The sequence below is a fragment of the Ylistrum balloti genome, unplaced genomic scaffold, assembly GCF_031769215.1.
Source record: "Ylistrum balloti isolate Yb309-2 unplaced genomic scaffold, AGI_CSIRO_Ybal_v1 Utg370652, whole genome shotgun sequence".
Taxonomy (NCBI): Eukaryota; Metazoa; Mollusca; class Bivalvia; order Pectinida; family Pectinidae; genus Ylistrum; species Ylistrum balloti.
The window spans coordinates 569,545-587,562 of NW_026782396.1; the positions used below are offsets into that span (position 1 = coordinate 569,545).

The window sequence follows — 18,018 nt, forward strand, 5'->3', positions numbered from 1 at the left end:
TGTATTTATTACAGCCATTTATAACTGTATTTATTACAGCTGTTTATAACTATTTATTAAAGCTGTTTATAGCTGTATTTATTACAGCCATTTATAACTGTATTTATTACAGCTGTTTATAACTATTTATTAAAGCTGTTTATAGCTGTATTTATTACAGCTATTTATAACTGTATTTATTACAGCTGTTTATAACTATTTATTACAGCTATTTATAACTGTATTTATTACAGCTGTTTATAACTATTTATTAAAGCTGTTTATAGCTGTATTTATTACAGCTATTTATAACTGTATTTATTACAGCTGTTTATAGCTGTATTTATTACAGCTATTTATAACTGTATTTATTACAGCTGTTTATAACTATTTATTACAGCTATTTATAACTGTATTTATTACAGCTATTTATAACTGTATTTATTACAGCTATTTATAACTGTATTTATTACAGCTGTTTATAACTATTTATTACAGCTATTTATAACTGTTTTATGCATTAAATCTATTGGTAATTGTATCCATTACTATTGTTTATAACTTATACTATTGATTACAGCTGTTTAAAGGCTCCTTCTTCTACTGTAAGGGACCTGATATACAGCATGTAAAGAACAAGACTCAATGTTTAAAGGATCCTCGTAATATTTGGATCAACCAGAAGTACAACTTTGACAATCTTGGACAGGTAAGATAGCCTGGAACAGGTAAGGTAGCCTGGAACAGGTAAGATAGCCTGGGGCAGGTAAGATAGCCTGGAACAGGTAAGATAGCCTGGAACAGGTTAGATAGCTGGGGCCATAGTTACTCTGGGAAGCTAAGATAACCTGTGATATATTGGTAACCTATGTAAGTAAGGGTAATCTTGGACAGTTAGGGTAACCTTAGACAGGTGGTGTTACCTGGAACAGGTAGGGTGATTAATCTTGGACAGGTAGGGTAACCTTAGACAGGTGGTGTTACCTGGAACAGTTAGGGTGATTAATCTTGGACAGGTAGGGTAACCTTAGACAGGTAGTGTTACCTGGAACAGGTAGGGTGATTAATCTTGGACAGGTAGGGTAACCTTCGACAGGTAGTGTTACCTGAAACAGTTAGGGTGATTAATCTTGGACAGGTAGGGTAACCTTAGATAGGTAGTGTTACCTGGAACAGTTAGGGTGATTAATCTTGGACAGGTAGGGTAACCTTCGACAGGTAGTGTTACCTGGAACAGTTAGGGTGATTAATCTTGGACAGGTAGGGTAACCTTAGACAGGTAGTGTTACCTGAAACAGTTAGGGTGATTAATCTTGGACAGGTAGGGTAACCTTAGACAGATAGTGTTACCTGGAACAGTTAGGGTGATGAATCTTGGACAGGTAGGGTAACCTTAGACAGGTAGTGTTACCTGGAACAGTTAGGGTGATTAATCTTGGACAGGTAGGGTAACCTTAGACAGATAGTGTTACCTGGAACAGTTAGGGTGATTAATCTTGGACAGGTACAGTTACCTTAGACAGATAGTGTTACCTGGAACAGTTAGGGTGATTAATCTTGGACAGGTACAGTTACCTTAGACAGATAGTGTTACCTGGAACAGTTAGGGTGATTAATCTTGGGCAGGTAGGGTAACCGTAGACAGGTAGTGTTACCTGAAACAGTTAGGGTGATTAATCTTGGACAGGTAGGGTAACCTTAGACAGATAGTGTTACCTGGAACAGTTAGGGTGATTAATCTTGGACAGGTACAGTTACCTTAGACAGATAGTGTTACCTGGAACAGTTAGGGTGATTAATCTTGGACAGGTACAGTTACCTTAGACAGATAGTGTTACCTGGAACAGTTAGGGTGATTAATCTTGGGCAGGTAGGGTAACCGTAGACAGGTAGTGTTACCTGAAACAGTTAGGGTGATTAATCTTGGACAGGTAGGGTAACCTTAGACAGATAGTGTTACCTGGAACAGTTAGGGTGATTAATCTTGGACAGGTACAGTTACCTTAGACAGTGAAACTTCACTTTTATAATACATTTCATACTGTTAAAAGAATCAATCTTACCAGTAAATTGTTATTGTGAAACATTTCATAGATAATATGAATCAATGATAACAGTAAATTAGTATGTGAAACATTATTTAGACACTTCATTTTATACTGTTATGTGTATCATAGATGACAGGAACTTGATATGTGAAACTTTAGAGGCTTATGACTACATGAAATGATCAGTCTCTTCCTGAATAAGCTTGATTTAATTTATTACAGGCACTTATGGCATTATTTGTGTTGGCATCCAAGGATGGGTGGGTCAGCATCATGTATACTGGGCTGGATGCTGTCGGTGTAGACCAACAGGTAAAACCAATGTGTCTCTATCCCTATGATAGGAGGTAGATTAAAACAACAGGTGTCGATAGCAACACTATGTCAAAAAAACATGTGTCTCTAGCAGTATTTGATTAAAACAACATGTGTCTCTAGAAGTATTTGATTAAAACAACATGTGTCTCTAGCAGTATTTGATCAAACAACATGTGTCTCTAGCAGTATTTGATTAAAACAACATGTGTCTCTAGCAGTATTTGATCAAACAGCATGTGTCTCTAGCAGTATTTGATCAAACAACATGTGTCTCTAACAGTATTTGATCAAACAACATGTGCCTGTAGCAATGTTAGGTCAAACCAACATGTGTCTTTAGCAACACCATATCATGTCAAAACAAAATATGTCTTTAGCAATATGAGATGGAAAAAACATATGTCTGTAGAAAGAAAAGGAAGTAGGTAATAGGAAAAACAAGGAAGTAGATCATAACAACATGTGTCAGAAATGTCAAAATGTTTAGATATTGTCTCAGCCCTGGATCACCTGCATTGTTATATATTTTTTCAGCCCCAAATCAACTACAACGAGTGGCGTCTTCTATACTTCATCTCATTCCTGTTGTTGGTGGGTTTTTTTGTCCTGAACATGTTCGTAGGTGTTGTAGTAGAGAACTTCCACAAGTGTCGGGAGAATCAGGAGAAAGAAGAAAGAGCTATCAGGGCTGCCAAACGCTCACAGAAGATGGAGGCCAAGAGAAAGAGTGAGAACATGGGCTAATGCAACTGAAATACAAGCATTCCTGTTATAACAGTCTTTATTACATTGTCTTATGTTAGAGTGTCTGGATCTGGTTTCACAATTAGTCTCTATGGATTTTGAACAAATTTGGTATAAAAACATCTTTGAGGGGAAGAGAACAGTTTTTTTATGAATGGTATTTTTTGGGCCAAAAGGGCCTAAGGACTTTGGCCAAAAGGGGGAAATACTAATGGTGGCTCTGACCTCTGTGGGGCCATAAAGTACAAAAGGGTGTCTATAAGAAGTTAGGTAGTGGGTGGAGTTCAGTAGGAACATAGAACAGTCACTTCAAACTTCCATATTGATGCCCCAATAGGGTAATTAGATGTGATTTTTTAAATCAGTCTTCTCCTGTTGCAATTAAAGTATTCTGACCAAATTTTGCTGTAAATACACTTGAGTGGGGGATCTCAATTTTATGTAAATCAAGGTTCCGCAGGAGGGCAGGGCCTATTATGGTAAATAGAAACTTGTTTAAAAAATACTGGTAATTTGATAAAAACACTAACGTTGTTTATAAAAAGCAAATACCATAATGACATTCTTTTTGTTTACTTACAACAAAAATGTCAGGTGGGTCTCTTGTTGGATACTTTAATGAAAACATTAAAAAGCAGCGGATTTTGAAAAAAAAATATTTTGAAAGGGAATGATATGAAATGAAATCTCTTTTATTTCAACATATTGTAAAATATTTTGTGAAATTAGTTTTTAAACATGGAAATAGAGATAACAGTTTTCAATCTTTTCTCATGTGTAAAGTTTTTGAACTTGTTTATAGAGCTCAACAGACCTCCATACTGGGCTAATTATTCCAAATGTCGTCTCCTCATCCACGCTGTTGTCAATAGTAAATACTTTGATCTAGCCATCGCTGGAGTCATAGGATTAAATGTCATCACTATGGCTATGGAGTACTACATGATGCCTGCTGTAAGTATACTGTGTGACATCAGTGACATTAAAGACATTTATATATACTGTGTGACAGATGTCACTGACATTAAAGACATTTATATATATTGTGTGACAGATGTCACTGATAGTAAAAACATTTATATATACTGTGTGACAGATGTCACTGACATTAAAGACATTTATATATACTGTGTGACAGATGTCACTGATATTAAAGACCTTTATATATATTGTGTGACAGATGTCAGTGACATTAAAGACATTTATATATATTGTGTGACAGATGTCAGTGATGTCAAAGACATTAATATTTAATGTGTGACAGACTTTATTTCACTGTCTTTTCTTTAATATTTAGTTGAGTAATAAAGGCCCTGTTGGCCTCTTTTAATTGATATTTGTATGAACAGGAATATCTTGAGTCCCCTTACGTCACCGAAAATTAAGAAATACTAAAATGTTTTGATATATCTCATATAAAATGGAGACAAAAGTTCCTGTTTGTGTAATATTGATGACATATTTATAATAAGACAAAAAATCCTGTTTGTGTAATATTGATGATGTATTTCTAATTAGACAAAAGTTCCTGTTTGTGTAATATTGATGATGTATTTCTAATAAGACAAAAGTTCCTGTTTGTGTAATATTGATGATGTATTTCTAATAAGACAAAAGTTCCTGTTTGTGTAATATTGATGATGTATTTCTAATAAGACAAAAGTTCCTGTTTGTGTAATATTGATGACATATTTCTAATAAGACAAAAGTTCCTGTTTGTGTAATATTGATGAAGTATTTCTAATAAAACGATGCTTGAATTTCAGGAGCTGCAATTTGCTTTGAAGATATTCAATTACTTTTTCACAAGTGTTTTCATCATTGAAGCCACGATGAAAATAATTGCTCTTGGTATGATGCGTTATATCAAAGACAGGTGAGTAATGCTAATTATTGGAATCTGGCCATTCCGTGGTCACTGGTGTCTAGCCGTTCTGTGGTCACTGGTGTCTAGCCATTCTGTGGTCACTGGTGTCTGGCCATTCTGTGGTCACCGGTGTCTAGCCATTCTGTGGTCACTAGTGTCTGGCCATTCTGTGGTCACTGGTGTCTGGCCATTCTGTGGTCACTGGTGTCTGGCCATTCTGTGGTCACTGGTGTCTAGCCATTTTGTGGACACTGGTGCCTAGCCATTCTGTGGTCACGGATTCTAGTCATTCTGTGGCCACTGGTATCTAGCCATTCTGTGGTCACTGATGTCATACCATTCTGTGGTCACTGGTATCTAGCCATTCTGTGGTCACTGGTGTCTAGCCATTCTGTGGTCACTGGTGCCTAGCCATTCTGTGGTCACTGGTGTCTGGCCGTTTTGTGATCACTGGTGTCTAGTCTTTCTGTTGTCACTGGTGCCTAGTCATTCTGTGGTCACTGGTGTCTAGCCATTCTGTGGTCACTGGTGTCTAGTCATTATGTGGTCACTGGTGTCTAGCCATTCTGTGGTCACTGGTGTCTAGTCATTATGTGGTCACTGGTGCCTAGCCATTCTGTGGTCACTGGTGCCTAGCCATTCTGTGGTCACTGGTGTCTAGTCATTCTGTGGTCAATGGTGTCTAGCCATTCTGTGGTCACTGGTGTCTAGTCATTATGTGGTCACTGGTGCCTAGCCATTCTGTGGTCACTGGTGTCTAGTCATTCTGTGGTCACTGGTGCCTAGTCATTTTGTGGTCATTGGTGTCTGGCCATTCAGTGATCACTGGTGTCTAGTCATTCTGTTGTCACTGGTGCCTAGCCATTCTGTGGTCACTGGTGTCTGGCCATTTTGTGGTCACTGGTGTCTGGCCATTCTGTGGTCACTGGTGTCTAGCCATTCTGTGGTCACTGGTGTCTAGTCATTCTGTGGTCACTGATGTCTTACCATTCTGTGGTCACTGGTGTCTGGCCATTCTGTGGTCACTGGTGTCTAGCCATTCTGTGGTCACTGATGTCTTACCATTCTGTGGTTGCTTTATAACCAGTAGAGCAGTATATATCAGCTGCTAGATAACATTACACATTGTAAGTGGCTTTATGTATGGCTGTACACCGATTATCACACATTTTACAGTTGCCAGCTACAAAGATCTTTACCAAAGTAAAATGTGTGATTACCATGTGTTGTTACCTATATAAACATTGTTGTTTGTCCAGTATTAAGCAATGTTGTAAGTTTTTATTTATAAATTCAACTTTCCTACCTCCATTTCTGCCTTCAGATTTTGTGGAGTTACAGTCAGAATAAATTTTGTCCACTAATTCAGTGTAGAACACCTAGTCCTAATATATAAACTGACATATTGACAAACAATCAGTTTACAAGTCCTATATTATACTGTCTTGTGTAGGACAGACCTACACATAAACTGTCAGGTATGTAGGACAGACCTTCAGACAACCTGTTCGATATGCTTTAGGACAGACCTTCAGACAAGGTGTCAGGTATGATGTAGGACAGACCTTCAGACAAGGTGTCAGGTATGATGTAGGACAGACCTTCAGACAAAATGTCAGGTATGTTGTAGGACTTACCTTCAGACAAACTGTCAGATATTTATGACTGACCTTCAGACAAACTATCAGGTCTGTTGTAGGACTTCCCTTCAGACAAACTGTCAGATATTTATGACTGACCTTCAGACAAACTATCAGGTCTGTTGTAGGACAGACCTTCAGAATAAGTGTCAGGTATGTTGTAGGACAGACCTTCAGACAAACTGTCAGATATTTATGACTGACCTTCAGACAAACTGTCAGGTCTGTTGTAGGACTTACCTTCAGACAAACTGTCAGATATTTATGACTGACCTTCAGACAAACTATCAGGTCTGTTGTAGGACTTACCTTCAGACAAACTGTCAGATATTTATGACTGACCTTCAGACAAACTATCAGGTCTGTTGTAGGACAGACCTTCAGAATAAGTGTCAGGTATGTTGTAGGACAGACCTTCAGACAAACTGTCAGATATTTATGACTGACCTTCAGACAAACTGTCAGCTATGTAGGACAGACCTACACACAAACTGTCAGGTATGTAGGACAGACTGACAAAATATCAGGTATGTAGGACAAACCTACACATAAACTGCCAGGTATATAGGACTGACTATCAGACAAACTGTCAGGTATGTTGTAGGACAGACCTTCAGACAAACTGTCAGGTATGTAGGACAGACTGATAAACTGTAAGGTATGTTGTAGGACAGATTTTCAGACAACCTGTAAGATATGTTGTAGGACATACCTTCAGACAAACTGTCAAGTATGTTGTAGGACTTACCTTCAGACAAACTGTCAGGTATGTTGTAGGACAGACCTTCAGACAGACTGTCAGGAGTGTTTTAGGACAGACCTTCAGACAAACTGTCAGGTATGTTGTAGGACAGACCTTCAGACAAGGTGTCAGGTATGATGTAGGACAGACCTTCAGACAAAGTGTCAGGTATGTTGTAGGACAGACCTTCAGACAGACTGTCAGGAGTGTTTTAGGACAGACTTTCAGACAAACTGTCAGGTATGTTGTAGGACTTACCTTCAGACAGACTGTCAGGAGTGTTTTAGGACAGACCTTCAGACAAACTGTCAGGTATGTTGTAGGACAGACCTTCAGACAGACTGTCAGGAGTGTTTTAGGACAGACCTTCAGACAAAATGTCAGGTATGTTGTAGGACAGACCTTCAGACAAACTGTCAGATATTTATGACTGACCTTCAGACAGACTGTCAGGAGTGTTTTAGGACAGACCTTCAGACAAACTGTCAGATATTTATGACTGACCTTCAGACAAACTATCAGGTCTGTTGTAGGACAGACCTTCAGAATAAGTGTCAGGTATGTTGTAGGACAGACCTTCAGACAAACTGTCAGATATTTATGACTGACCTTCAGACAAACTGTCAGGTCTGTTGTAGGACTTACCTTCAGACAAACTGTCAGATATTTATGACTGACCTTCAGACAAACTATCAGGTCTGTTGTAGGACTTACCTTCAGACAAACTGTCAGATATTTATGACTGACCTTCAGACAAACTATCAGGTCTGTTGTAGGACAGACCTTCAGACAAACTGTCAGATATTTATGACTGACCTTCAGACAAACTATCAGGTCTGTTGTAGGACAGACCTTCAGAATAAGTGTCAGGTATGTTGTAGGACAGACCTTCAGACAAACTGTCAGATATTTATGACTGACCTTCAGACAAACTGTCAGCTATGTAGGACAGACCTACACACAAACTGTCAGGTATGTAGGACAGACTGACAAAATATCAGGTATGTAGGACAAACCTACACATAAACTGCCAGGTATATAGGACTGACTATCAGACAAACTGTCAGGTATGTTGTAGGACAGACCTTCAGACAAACTGTCAGGTATGTAGGACAGACTGATAAACTGTAAGGTATGTTGTAGGACAGATTTTCAGACAACCTGTAAGATATGTTGTAGGACATACCTTCAGACAAACTGTCAAGTATGTTGTAGGACTTACCTTCAGACAAACTGTCAGGTATGTTGTAGGACAGACCTTCAGACAGACTGTCAGGAGTGTTTTAGGACAGACCTTCAGACAAACTGTCAGGTATGTTGTAGGACAGACCTTCAGACAAGGTGTCAGGTATGATGTAGGACAGACCTTCAGACAAAGTGTCAGGTATGTTGTAGGACAGACCTTCAGACAGACTGTCAGGAGTGTTTTAGGACAGACTTTCAGACAAACTGTCAGGTATGTTGTAGGACAGACCTTCAGACAAGGTGTCAGGTATGATGTAGGACAGACCTTCAGACAAAGTGTCAGGTATGTTGTAGGACTTACCTTCAGACAGACTGTCAGGAGTGTTTTAGGACAGACCTTCAGACAAACTGTCAGGTATGTTGTAGGACAGACCTTCAGACAGACTGTCAGGAGTGTTTTAGGACAGACCTTCAGACAAACTGTCAGGTATGTTGTAGGACAGACCTTCAGACAGACTGTCAGGTATGATGTAGGACTTACCTTCAGACAGACTGTCAGGAGTGTTTTAGGACAGACCTTCAGACAAACTGTCAGGTATGTTGTAGGACAGACCTTCAGACAGACTGTCAGGTATGATGTAGGACTTACCTTCAGGCAGACTGTCAGGAGTGTTTTAGGACAGACCTTCAGACAAACTGTCAGGTATGTTGTAGGACAGACCTTCAGACAAACTGTCAGGTGTGTTGTAGGACAGACCTTCAGACAGACTGTCAGGAGTGTTTTAGGACAGACCTTCAGACAAACTGTCAGGTATGTTGTATCTGATGTTCATATAATTTGTTTAGTATATTACAATACATAACATATATGATATTATAGGCAACTTGTCCCCAGGCAGATTAACCTTAACACCATTGTGTACATGTCTTGAACAAACCTGAAATTCTGTGAAGTCATAAAAACATCCCAGTCATTATATTTATATATATATGTATGTATTGTTTCTATGTTGTGAATTATATTTTCCTAGAACAAGGTTTTACAGAATAAAACGGACATTGTAGAGCACTTATTAATGCCAAAATTTGAACTTTGCTTTGCACTGCTCAGCAGCAGGTAAACTGTTATTTTGAAAGTTCTTCACTCACATTTTTACCTTTGGATTTTATGCCACACTTTTCTCTCCATTTTGTGACTGATGTTTCTTGTTATACCAATTTACCTGTATAATGTTTCCTGGCACAGCGTGGATAGTGTTTTATTTCACATGTAGAGGTTTAGCACTGTTTTGTATGGTTAAGTGTGACATATACAGCTGCTGTAATAATTAACATTCACCACCTTCGGAAGCTTAACAACCTTTTTCTGCAGTCTATTTGTACACATCTCTATTTGTGTTTTTTACCCAGAAGGTTCTGGACAAGAATGTTTTATACACAGATTTTACATAAGTCACACTTGAGAAACATGTAGCCATCATGCATTGTCCATTGTCGTGCGCCGTGCGCTGTCCATTGTGCATTGTGTGTAAACTTTTTTTTTATACCATACTCCTCTTTCATACCTGGATGGATTCAAACCATGTTTTTTTCTAAAACATCATTGAGAATGGAGAATCATTTCTCTTAAATTCAGAAAGTTGATTCCACCCCTAGTTAGTAGGAATGTCCTTGATCCACTTGAAAGGTCACAGGGATCAAATATGTTAAAATCTTCATATGACTTTTTCTCAATAACCAAAAGGCCAAGGTTGATGATATTAGGCCTGTAGCATGCTAGGATGAAGTGTTTTCTTAATGTGAATTACATTGACCTACTTTCAAGGTCAGAGGTATTAGATGTGTTAAAATGTTTAAATGACTTCTTGGCAATAACTTAAAGGACCAGGGTACTGATATTGGACCAACTTTCAAGGTCACATGTGTCAGATGTGTTAAAATGCTTAAGCTAATTCTTCTCAATAACTGAAAGGCCAAGGGTATGGATATTGGGCCTGAAGCTTACTTTTTCAACAAGCAATATATCCAAAGTAATGGCAGTTGTGTAGTTCATGTATAAATAATATGATTTGAAGGTTACAGAAAATATCTTTATGAACCAACAATGTCTTTGTAAGCTGTAATGTAGTTGAGCAATCTATTTTAGGCCTATTTTTGCCTCTTTCATATATAGTTCTTTATAGTCAGATGACTTTTAAAGTCCATGGGCTACTTGTTTTATTATCAGATAAAGATAGGCTATTTAAATTGCCCGGAACACATTGTCCATCATTCCTCTGTCCATCAGTCTGTCCATCCAAACAATACCACTCCAGTTGATATCTTAACATACATACCTTATATAATCATTTACCACTCCAGTGACACATCTTAACATACAAACACTGTATACTACCACCCAAGCTGTACATCTTAACATACATACATTGTATACTACCACTCAAGCTATACATCTTAACATACATACATTGTATATTACCACTCAAGCTATACATCTTAACATACATACATTGTATACTACCACCCAAGCTGTACATCTTAACATACATACATTGTATACTACCACCCAAGCTGTACATCTTAACATACATACATTGTATACTACCACCCAAGCTGTACATCTTAACATACAAACACTGTAAACTACCACTCAAGCTATACATCTTAACATACAAACACTGCATACTACCACTCAAGCTATACATCTTAACATACATACATTGTATACTACCACCCAAGCTGTACATCTTAACATACATATGATACCTTAACATACATACATTGTATATTACCACTCAAGCTATACATCTTAACATACATATGATACCTTAACATACATACATTGTATACTACCACTCAAGCTATACATCTTAACATACATATGATACCTTAACATACATACATTATATATTACCACCCAAGTTTTACATCTTAACATACAAACACTGTAAACTACCACTCCAGCTATACATCTTAACATACATACATTGTATACTACCACTCAAGCTATACATCTTAACATACATATGATACCTTAACATACATACATTATATATTACCACCCAAGTTTTACATCTTAACATACAAACACTGTAAACTACCACTCCAGCTATACATCTTAACATACATACATTGTATACTACCACTCAAGCTATACATCTTAACATACAAACACTGCATACTACCACTCAAGCTATACATCTTAACATACATACATTGTATACTACCACCCAAGCTGTACATCTTAACATACATATGATACCTTAACATACATACATTGTATACTACCACTCAAGCTATACATCTTAACATACATATGATACCTTAACATACATACATTGTATATTACCACTCAAGCTATACATCTTAACATACATATGATACCTTAACATACATACATTGTATACTACCACTCAAGCTATACATCTCAACATACATATGATACCTTAACATACATACATTGTATATTACCACTCAAGCTATACATCTTAACATACATATGATACCTTAACATACATACATTGTATACTACCACTCAAGCTATACATCTTAACATACATATGATACCTTAACATACATACATTGTATATTACCACTCAAGCTATACATCTTAACATACATATGATACCTTAACATACATACATTGTATATTACCACTCAAGCTATACATCTTAACATACATATGATACCTTAACATACATACATTGTATACTACCACTCAAGCTATACATCTTAACATACATATGATACTTTAACATACAAACACTGTATACTACCACCCAAGCTGTACATCTTAACATACATATGATACCTTAACATACATACATTGTATACTACCACTCAAGCTATACATCTTAACATACATACATTATATATTACCACCCAAGCTGTACATCTTAACATACATATGATACCTTAACATACATACATTGTATACTACCACTCCAGTGGAGTAAAATTTATATCTGTCAGTGTTGTTTGACTACATGATAACCTTTCTGAATATAATTACAAAATGTGCATGTTTTATTTTCATTTGGAAATGAATTGATTCAGTGTTTGAAATGACTATTATTGAGATTGCTGCATGTTTTGTGGCCTATACAGTGGTGTTCATCTTTGCCCTGGGACATGCTTGTCTTCATTTGTCTGTTCTTCCATACAACATTGTATGATGGTATCATCATGGAATCAGTGTTTTCTGCTGCCTCTACTCCTCCTGAACTGTTGTACTCAACTGTTCTTTCCATAAACAAGACTATATACCTTTCCTAAAATTCTCAACAAATTTTAATCTTAGATTAACTCACTATATCATTCAGTTGTGCACATGATTTTTTGATGTTGGTTTCAGCCAAATTGGCAGTGTTAATATTGCTGTCTTGTATGTGATTCATTGTTTTGACTGTTTGCCTGCGCACTGCACTCTAAGCTGAGTTTCTCTACTGTTGAGGCTTTCATTCTAATGTCATTTGTTTAATGTTCATTCAGTGTTAATACTAACTAAATCTCTCATATGAAGGATTAGAAAATGAGATGTATATATGTAAGCCTGTAATTATCTAACTTATGGCTTTCCTTGTTTATTGGGTAATTAGACCTGTTACCCTTAATTTCTTATTATTTTTTTCATTTAAAATAAATCATTAAAGAATATGGATACAGAGAAATATGGCAACAGACAAAGCCTATTAATGTCATGTATGTGGGTACAATATATTGATGATATATCATAGGTACAAATACTTTTTTAAGTCAACGTCATGATAATGAGACATCAAACTTACTAATTTTCTTTTACACCACGTACAGGAAATATGTCAATTTGTCATAACATGTCTGGGTACAGAAATTTGTTATGTTCCTGGGTACAGAGATTTGTTATGTTCCTGGGTACAGAGATTTGTTATGTTCCTGGGTACAGAGATTTGTTATGTTACTGAGTACAGAGATTTGTTATGTTCTTTGGTACAGAGATTTGTTATGTTCCTGGGTACAGAGATTTGTTATGTTCCTTGGTACAGAGATTTGTTATGTTCCTGGGTACAGAGATTTGTTATGTTCCTTGGTACAGAGATTTGTTATGTTCCTGGGTACAGAGATTTGTTATGTTCCTGGGTACAGAGATTTGTTATGTTCCTGGGTACAGAGATTTGTTATGTTCCTGGGTACAGAGACTTGTTATGTTCCTGGGTACAGAGATTTGTTATGTTCCTGGGTACAGAGATTTGTTATGTTCCTGAGTACAGATATTTGTTATGTTCCTGGGTACAGATATTTGTTATGTTACTTGGTACAGAGATTTGTCATGTTCCTGGGTACAGAGGTTTGTTATGTTACTGAGTACAGAGATTTGTTATGTTCCTGGGTACAGAGATTTGTTATGTTCCTGGGTACAGAAATTTGTTATGTTCCTGAGTACAGAGATTTGTTATGTTCCTGGGTACAGAGATTTGTTATGTTCCTGGGTACAGAGATTTGTTATGTTCCTGGGTACAGAGATTTGTTATGTTCCTTGGTACAGAGATTTGTTATGTTCCTGGGTACAGAGATTTGTTATGTTCCTTGGTACAGAGATTTGTTATGTTCCTTGGTACAGAGATTTGTTATGTTCCTGGGTACAGAGATTTGTTATGTTCCTGGGTACAGAGATTTGTTATGTTCCTTGGTACAGAGATTTGTTATGTTCCTTGGTACAGAGATTTGTTATGTTCATTGGTTCAGATATTTGTTATGTTCCTTGGTACAGAGATTTGTTATGTTCCTGGGTACAGAGATTTGTTATGTTCATTGGTTCAGATATTTGTTATGTTCCTTGGTACAGAGATTTGTTATGTTCCTGGGTACAGAGATTTGTTATGTTCCTGGGTACAGAGATTTGTTATGTTCCTGGGTACAGAGATTTGTTATGTTCCTGGGTACAGAGATTTGTTATGTTCCTGGTACAGAGATTTGTTATGTGGTACAGAGATTTGTTATGTTCCTGGGTACAGAGATTTGTTATGTTCCTGGGTACAGATTTGTTATTACAGAGATTTGTTATGTTATGGTACAGAGATTTGTTATGTTCCTGGTACAGAGATTTGTTATGTTCCTGGGTACAGAGATTTGTTATGTTCCTGGGTACAGAGATTTGTTATGTTCCTTGGTTCAGATATTTGTTATGTTCCTGGGTACAGAGATTTGTTATGTTACTGAATACAGAGATTTGTTATGTTCCTGGGTACAGAGATTTGTTATGTTCTTTGGTACAGAGATTTGTTATGTTCCTGGGTACAGAGATTTGTTATGTTCTTTGGTACAGAGATTTGTTAGGTTTGTTATGATTTGTTATGTTTGGTACAGAGTATGTTATGTTCCTGGGTACAGAGATTTGTTATGTTCCTGGGTACAGAGATTTGTTATGTTCCTGGGTACAGAGATTTGTTATGTTCCTGGGTACAGAGATTTGTTATGTTACTGGGTACAGAGATTTGTTATGTTCCTGGGTACAGAGATTTGTTATGTTCCTGGGTACAGAGATTTGTTATGTTCCTGGGTACAGAGATTTGTTATGTTCCTGGGTACAGAGATTTGTTATGTTCCTGGGTACAGAGATTTGTTATGTTCCTGGGTACAGAGATTTGTTATGTTCCTGGGTACAGAGATTTGTTATGTTCCTGGGTACAGAGATTTGTTATGTTCCTGGGTACAGAGATTTGTTATGTTCCTGGGTACAGAGATTTGTTATGTTCCTGGGTACAGAGATTTGTTATGTTCCTGGGTACAGAGATTTGTTATGTTCCTGGGTACAGAGATTTGTTATGTTCCTGGGTACAGAGACTTGTTATGTTCCTGAGTACCGAGATTTGTTATATTCCTGGGTACAGAGATTTGTTATGTTCCTGAGTACAGAATTTGTTATGTTCCTTGGAACAAACGTTTGTTATGTTCATTGGTTCAGATATTTGTTATGTTCCTTGGTACAGAGATTTGTTATGTTCCTGGGTACAGAGATTTGTTATGTTCCTGGGTACAGAGATTTGTTATGTTCCTGGGTACAGAGATTTGTTATGTTCTTTGGTACAGAGATTTGTTATGTTCCTGGGTACAGAGATTTGTTATGTTCCTGGGTACAGAGATTTGTTATGTTCTTTGGTACAGAGATTTGTTATGTTCCTGGGTACAGAGATTTGTTATGTTCCTGTACAGAGATTTGTTATGTTCCTGGGTACAGAGATTTGTTAGATTTGTTATGTTCCTACAGAGATTTGTTATGTTCCTGGGTACAGAGATTTGTTATGTTCCTGGGTACAGAGATTTGTTATGTTCCTGGGTACAGAGATTTGTTATGTTCCTGGGTACAGAGATTTGTTATGTTCCTGTGTACAGAGATTTGTTATGTTCCTGGGTACAGAGATTTGTTATGTTCCTGGGTTAGAGATTTGTTATGTTTACAGAGATTTGTTATGTTCCTGGGTACAGAGATTTGTTATGTTCCTGGGTACAGAGATTTGTTATGTTCCTGGGTACAGAGATTTGTTATGTTCCTGGGTACAGAGATTTGTTATGTTCCTGGGTACAGAGATTTGTTATGTTCCTGAGTACAGAGATTTGTTATGTTCCTGGGTACAGAGATTTGTTATGTTCCTTGGTACAGAGATTTGTTATGTTCCTGGGTACAGAGATTTGTTATGTTACTGAGTACAGAAATTTGTTATGTTCCTGAGTACAGAAATTTGTTATGTTCCTGGGTACAGAAATTTGTTATGTTCCTGAGTACAGAGATTTGTTATGTTCCTGGGTACAGAGATTTGTTATGTTCCTGGGTACAGAGATTTGTTATGTTCCTAGAGAGATTTGTTGTGATATGTTAGAGAGAGAGATTTGTTGTGTATCAGCCAGAGAGTGTATCAGCCAGAGAGAGAGATTTGTTGTGTATCAGCCAGGTAGAGAGATTTGTTGTGTATCAGCCAGAGAGAGAGATTTGTTGTGTATCAGCCAGAGAGAGAGATTTGTTGTGTATCAGCCAGAGAGAGATTTGTTGTGTATCAGCCAGAGAGAGATTTGTTGTGTATCAGCCAGAGAGAGATTTGTTGTGTATCAGCCAGAGAGAGATTTGTTGTGTATCTTAGTAGAAGATCTGTTTTGGTAATAAAGAATCAACATTTTTCTCATTATATGGTATTTTCAGATTTATTTTTTTTTAGCTGTTGAAATTTAATGAATTTTTTTCTTTATCTTATATTAAGATATACCCATACTTTCAATGTAGGCTTCATATCTCTCACAGAAAACTAGGCATATTTGACAGGTGATTTATTATTTGATTTTCTAGGTGGAACCAGCTGGACATTCTCATTGTCCTTCTCTCTATTGTTGGCATTATTTTGGAGGAAATGAAAACCAATGTCATCCCTATCAATCCTACGATCATACGTGTGATGAGAGTTCTCCGCATCGCCCGTGGTAAGTGTCTCACAATGTCATTCCTATCAATCCACCTCTAGGCAAGGAGCTGGTGGTCATCCTGTAGATAAGAGGTGGTGGTCAGCCTGTAGATAAGAGGTTGTGGTCAGCCTGTAGATAAGAGGTGGCAGTCTAGACAAGGAGCTGGTGGTCAGCCGGTAGATAAGAGATGGTGGTCAGCCTGTAGATAAAAGGTGGTGGTCAGCCTGTAGATAAGAGGTGGCAGTCTAGACAAGGAGCTATTGGTCAGCCTGTAGATAAGAGGTGGCAGTCTAGACAAGGAGCTGGTGGTCAGCCTGTAGATAGAGGTGGTGGTCAGCCTGTAGATAAGAGGTGGCAGTCTAGACAAGGAGCTGGTGGTCAGCCTGTAGATAAGAGGTGGCAGTCTAGACAAGGAGCTAGTGGTCAGCATGTAGATAAGAGGTGGTTGTCAGCCTGTAGATAAGAGGTGGTTGTCAGCCTGTAGATAAGAGGTGGCAGTCTAGACAAGGGACTGGTGGTCAGCCTGTAGATAAGAGGTGGTGGTCAGCCTGTAGATAAGAGGTGGCAGTCTAGACAAGGAGCTAGTGGTCAGCATGTAGATAAGAGGTGGTGGTCAGCCTGTAGATAAGAGGTGGCAGTCTAGACAAGGAGCTAGTGGTCAGCATGTAGATAAGAGGTGGCAGTCTAGACAAGGAGCTGGTGGTCAGCCTGTAGATAAGAGGTGGCAGTCTAGACAAGGAGCTAGTGGTCAGCCTGTAGATAAGAGGTGGCAGTCTAGACAAGGAGCTAGTGGTCAGCATGTAGATAAGAGGTGGTGGTCAGCCTGTAGATAAGAGGTGGTTGTCAGCCTGTAGATAAGAGGTGGTGGTCAGCCTGTAGATAGAGGTGGTGGTCAGCCTGTAGATAAGAGGTGGTTGTCAGCCTGTAGATAAGAGGTGGCAGTCTAGACAAGGAGCTAGTGGTCAGCATGTAGATAAGAGGTGGCAGTCTAGACAAGGAGCTGGTGGTCAGCCTGTAGATAACAGGTGGTTGTCAGCCTGTAGATAAGAGGTGGCAGTCTAGACA

General features: G+C 37.9%; 1 protein-coding gene across 1 annotated transcript in view; it reads left to right on the forward strand.

Annotated features, from left to right (window-relative positions):
* Positions 1-18,018, forward strand: part of LOC132557266 (voltage-dependent T-type calcium channel subunit alpha-1G-like) — a 212,357-nt gene that overhangs the window by 166,968 nt on the left and 27,371 nt on the right. Inside the window, exons 25-30 of the mRNA XM_060221755.1 lie at positions 560-688; positions 2,250-2,339; positions 2,880-3,084; positions 3,892-4,043; positions 4,856-4,965; positions 16,841-16,971. Coding sequence (XP_060077738.1) covers positions 560-688; positions 2,250-2,339; positions 2,880-3,084; positions 3,892-4,043; positions 4,856-4,965; positions 16,841-16,971 — 817 coding nt within the window. The remainder of the gene's footprint in view (positions 1-559; positions 689-2,249; positions 2,340-2,879; positions 3,085-3,891; positions 4,044-4,855; positions 4,966-16,840; positions 16,972-18,018) is intronic.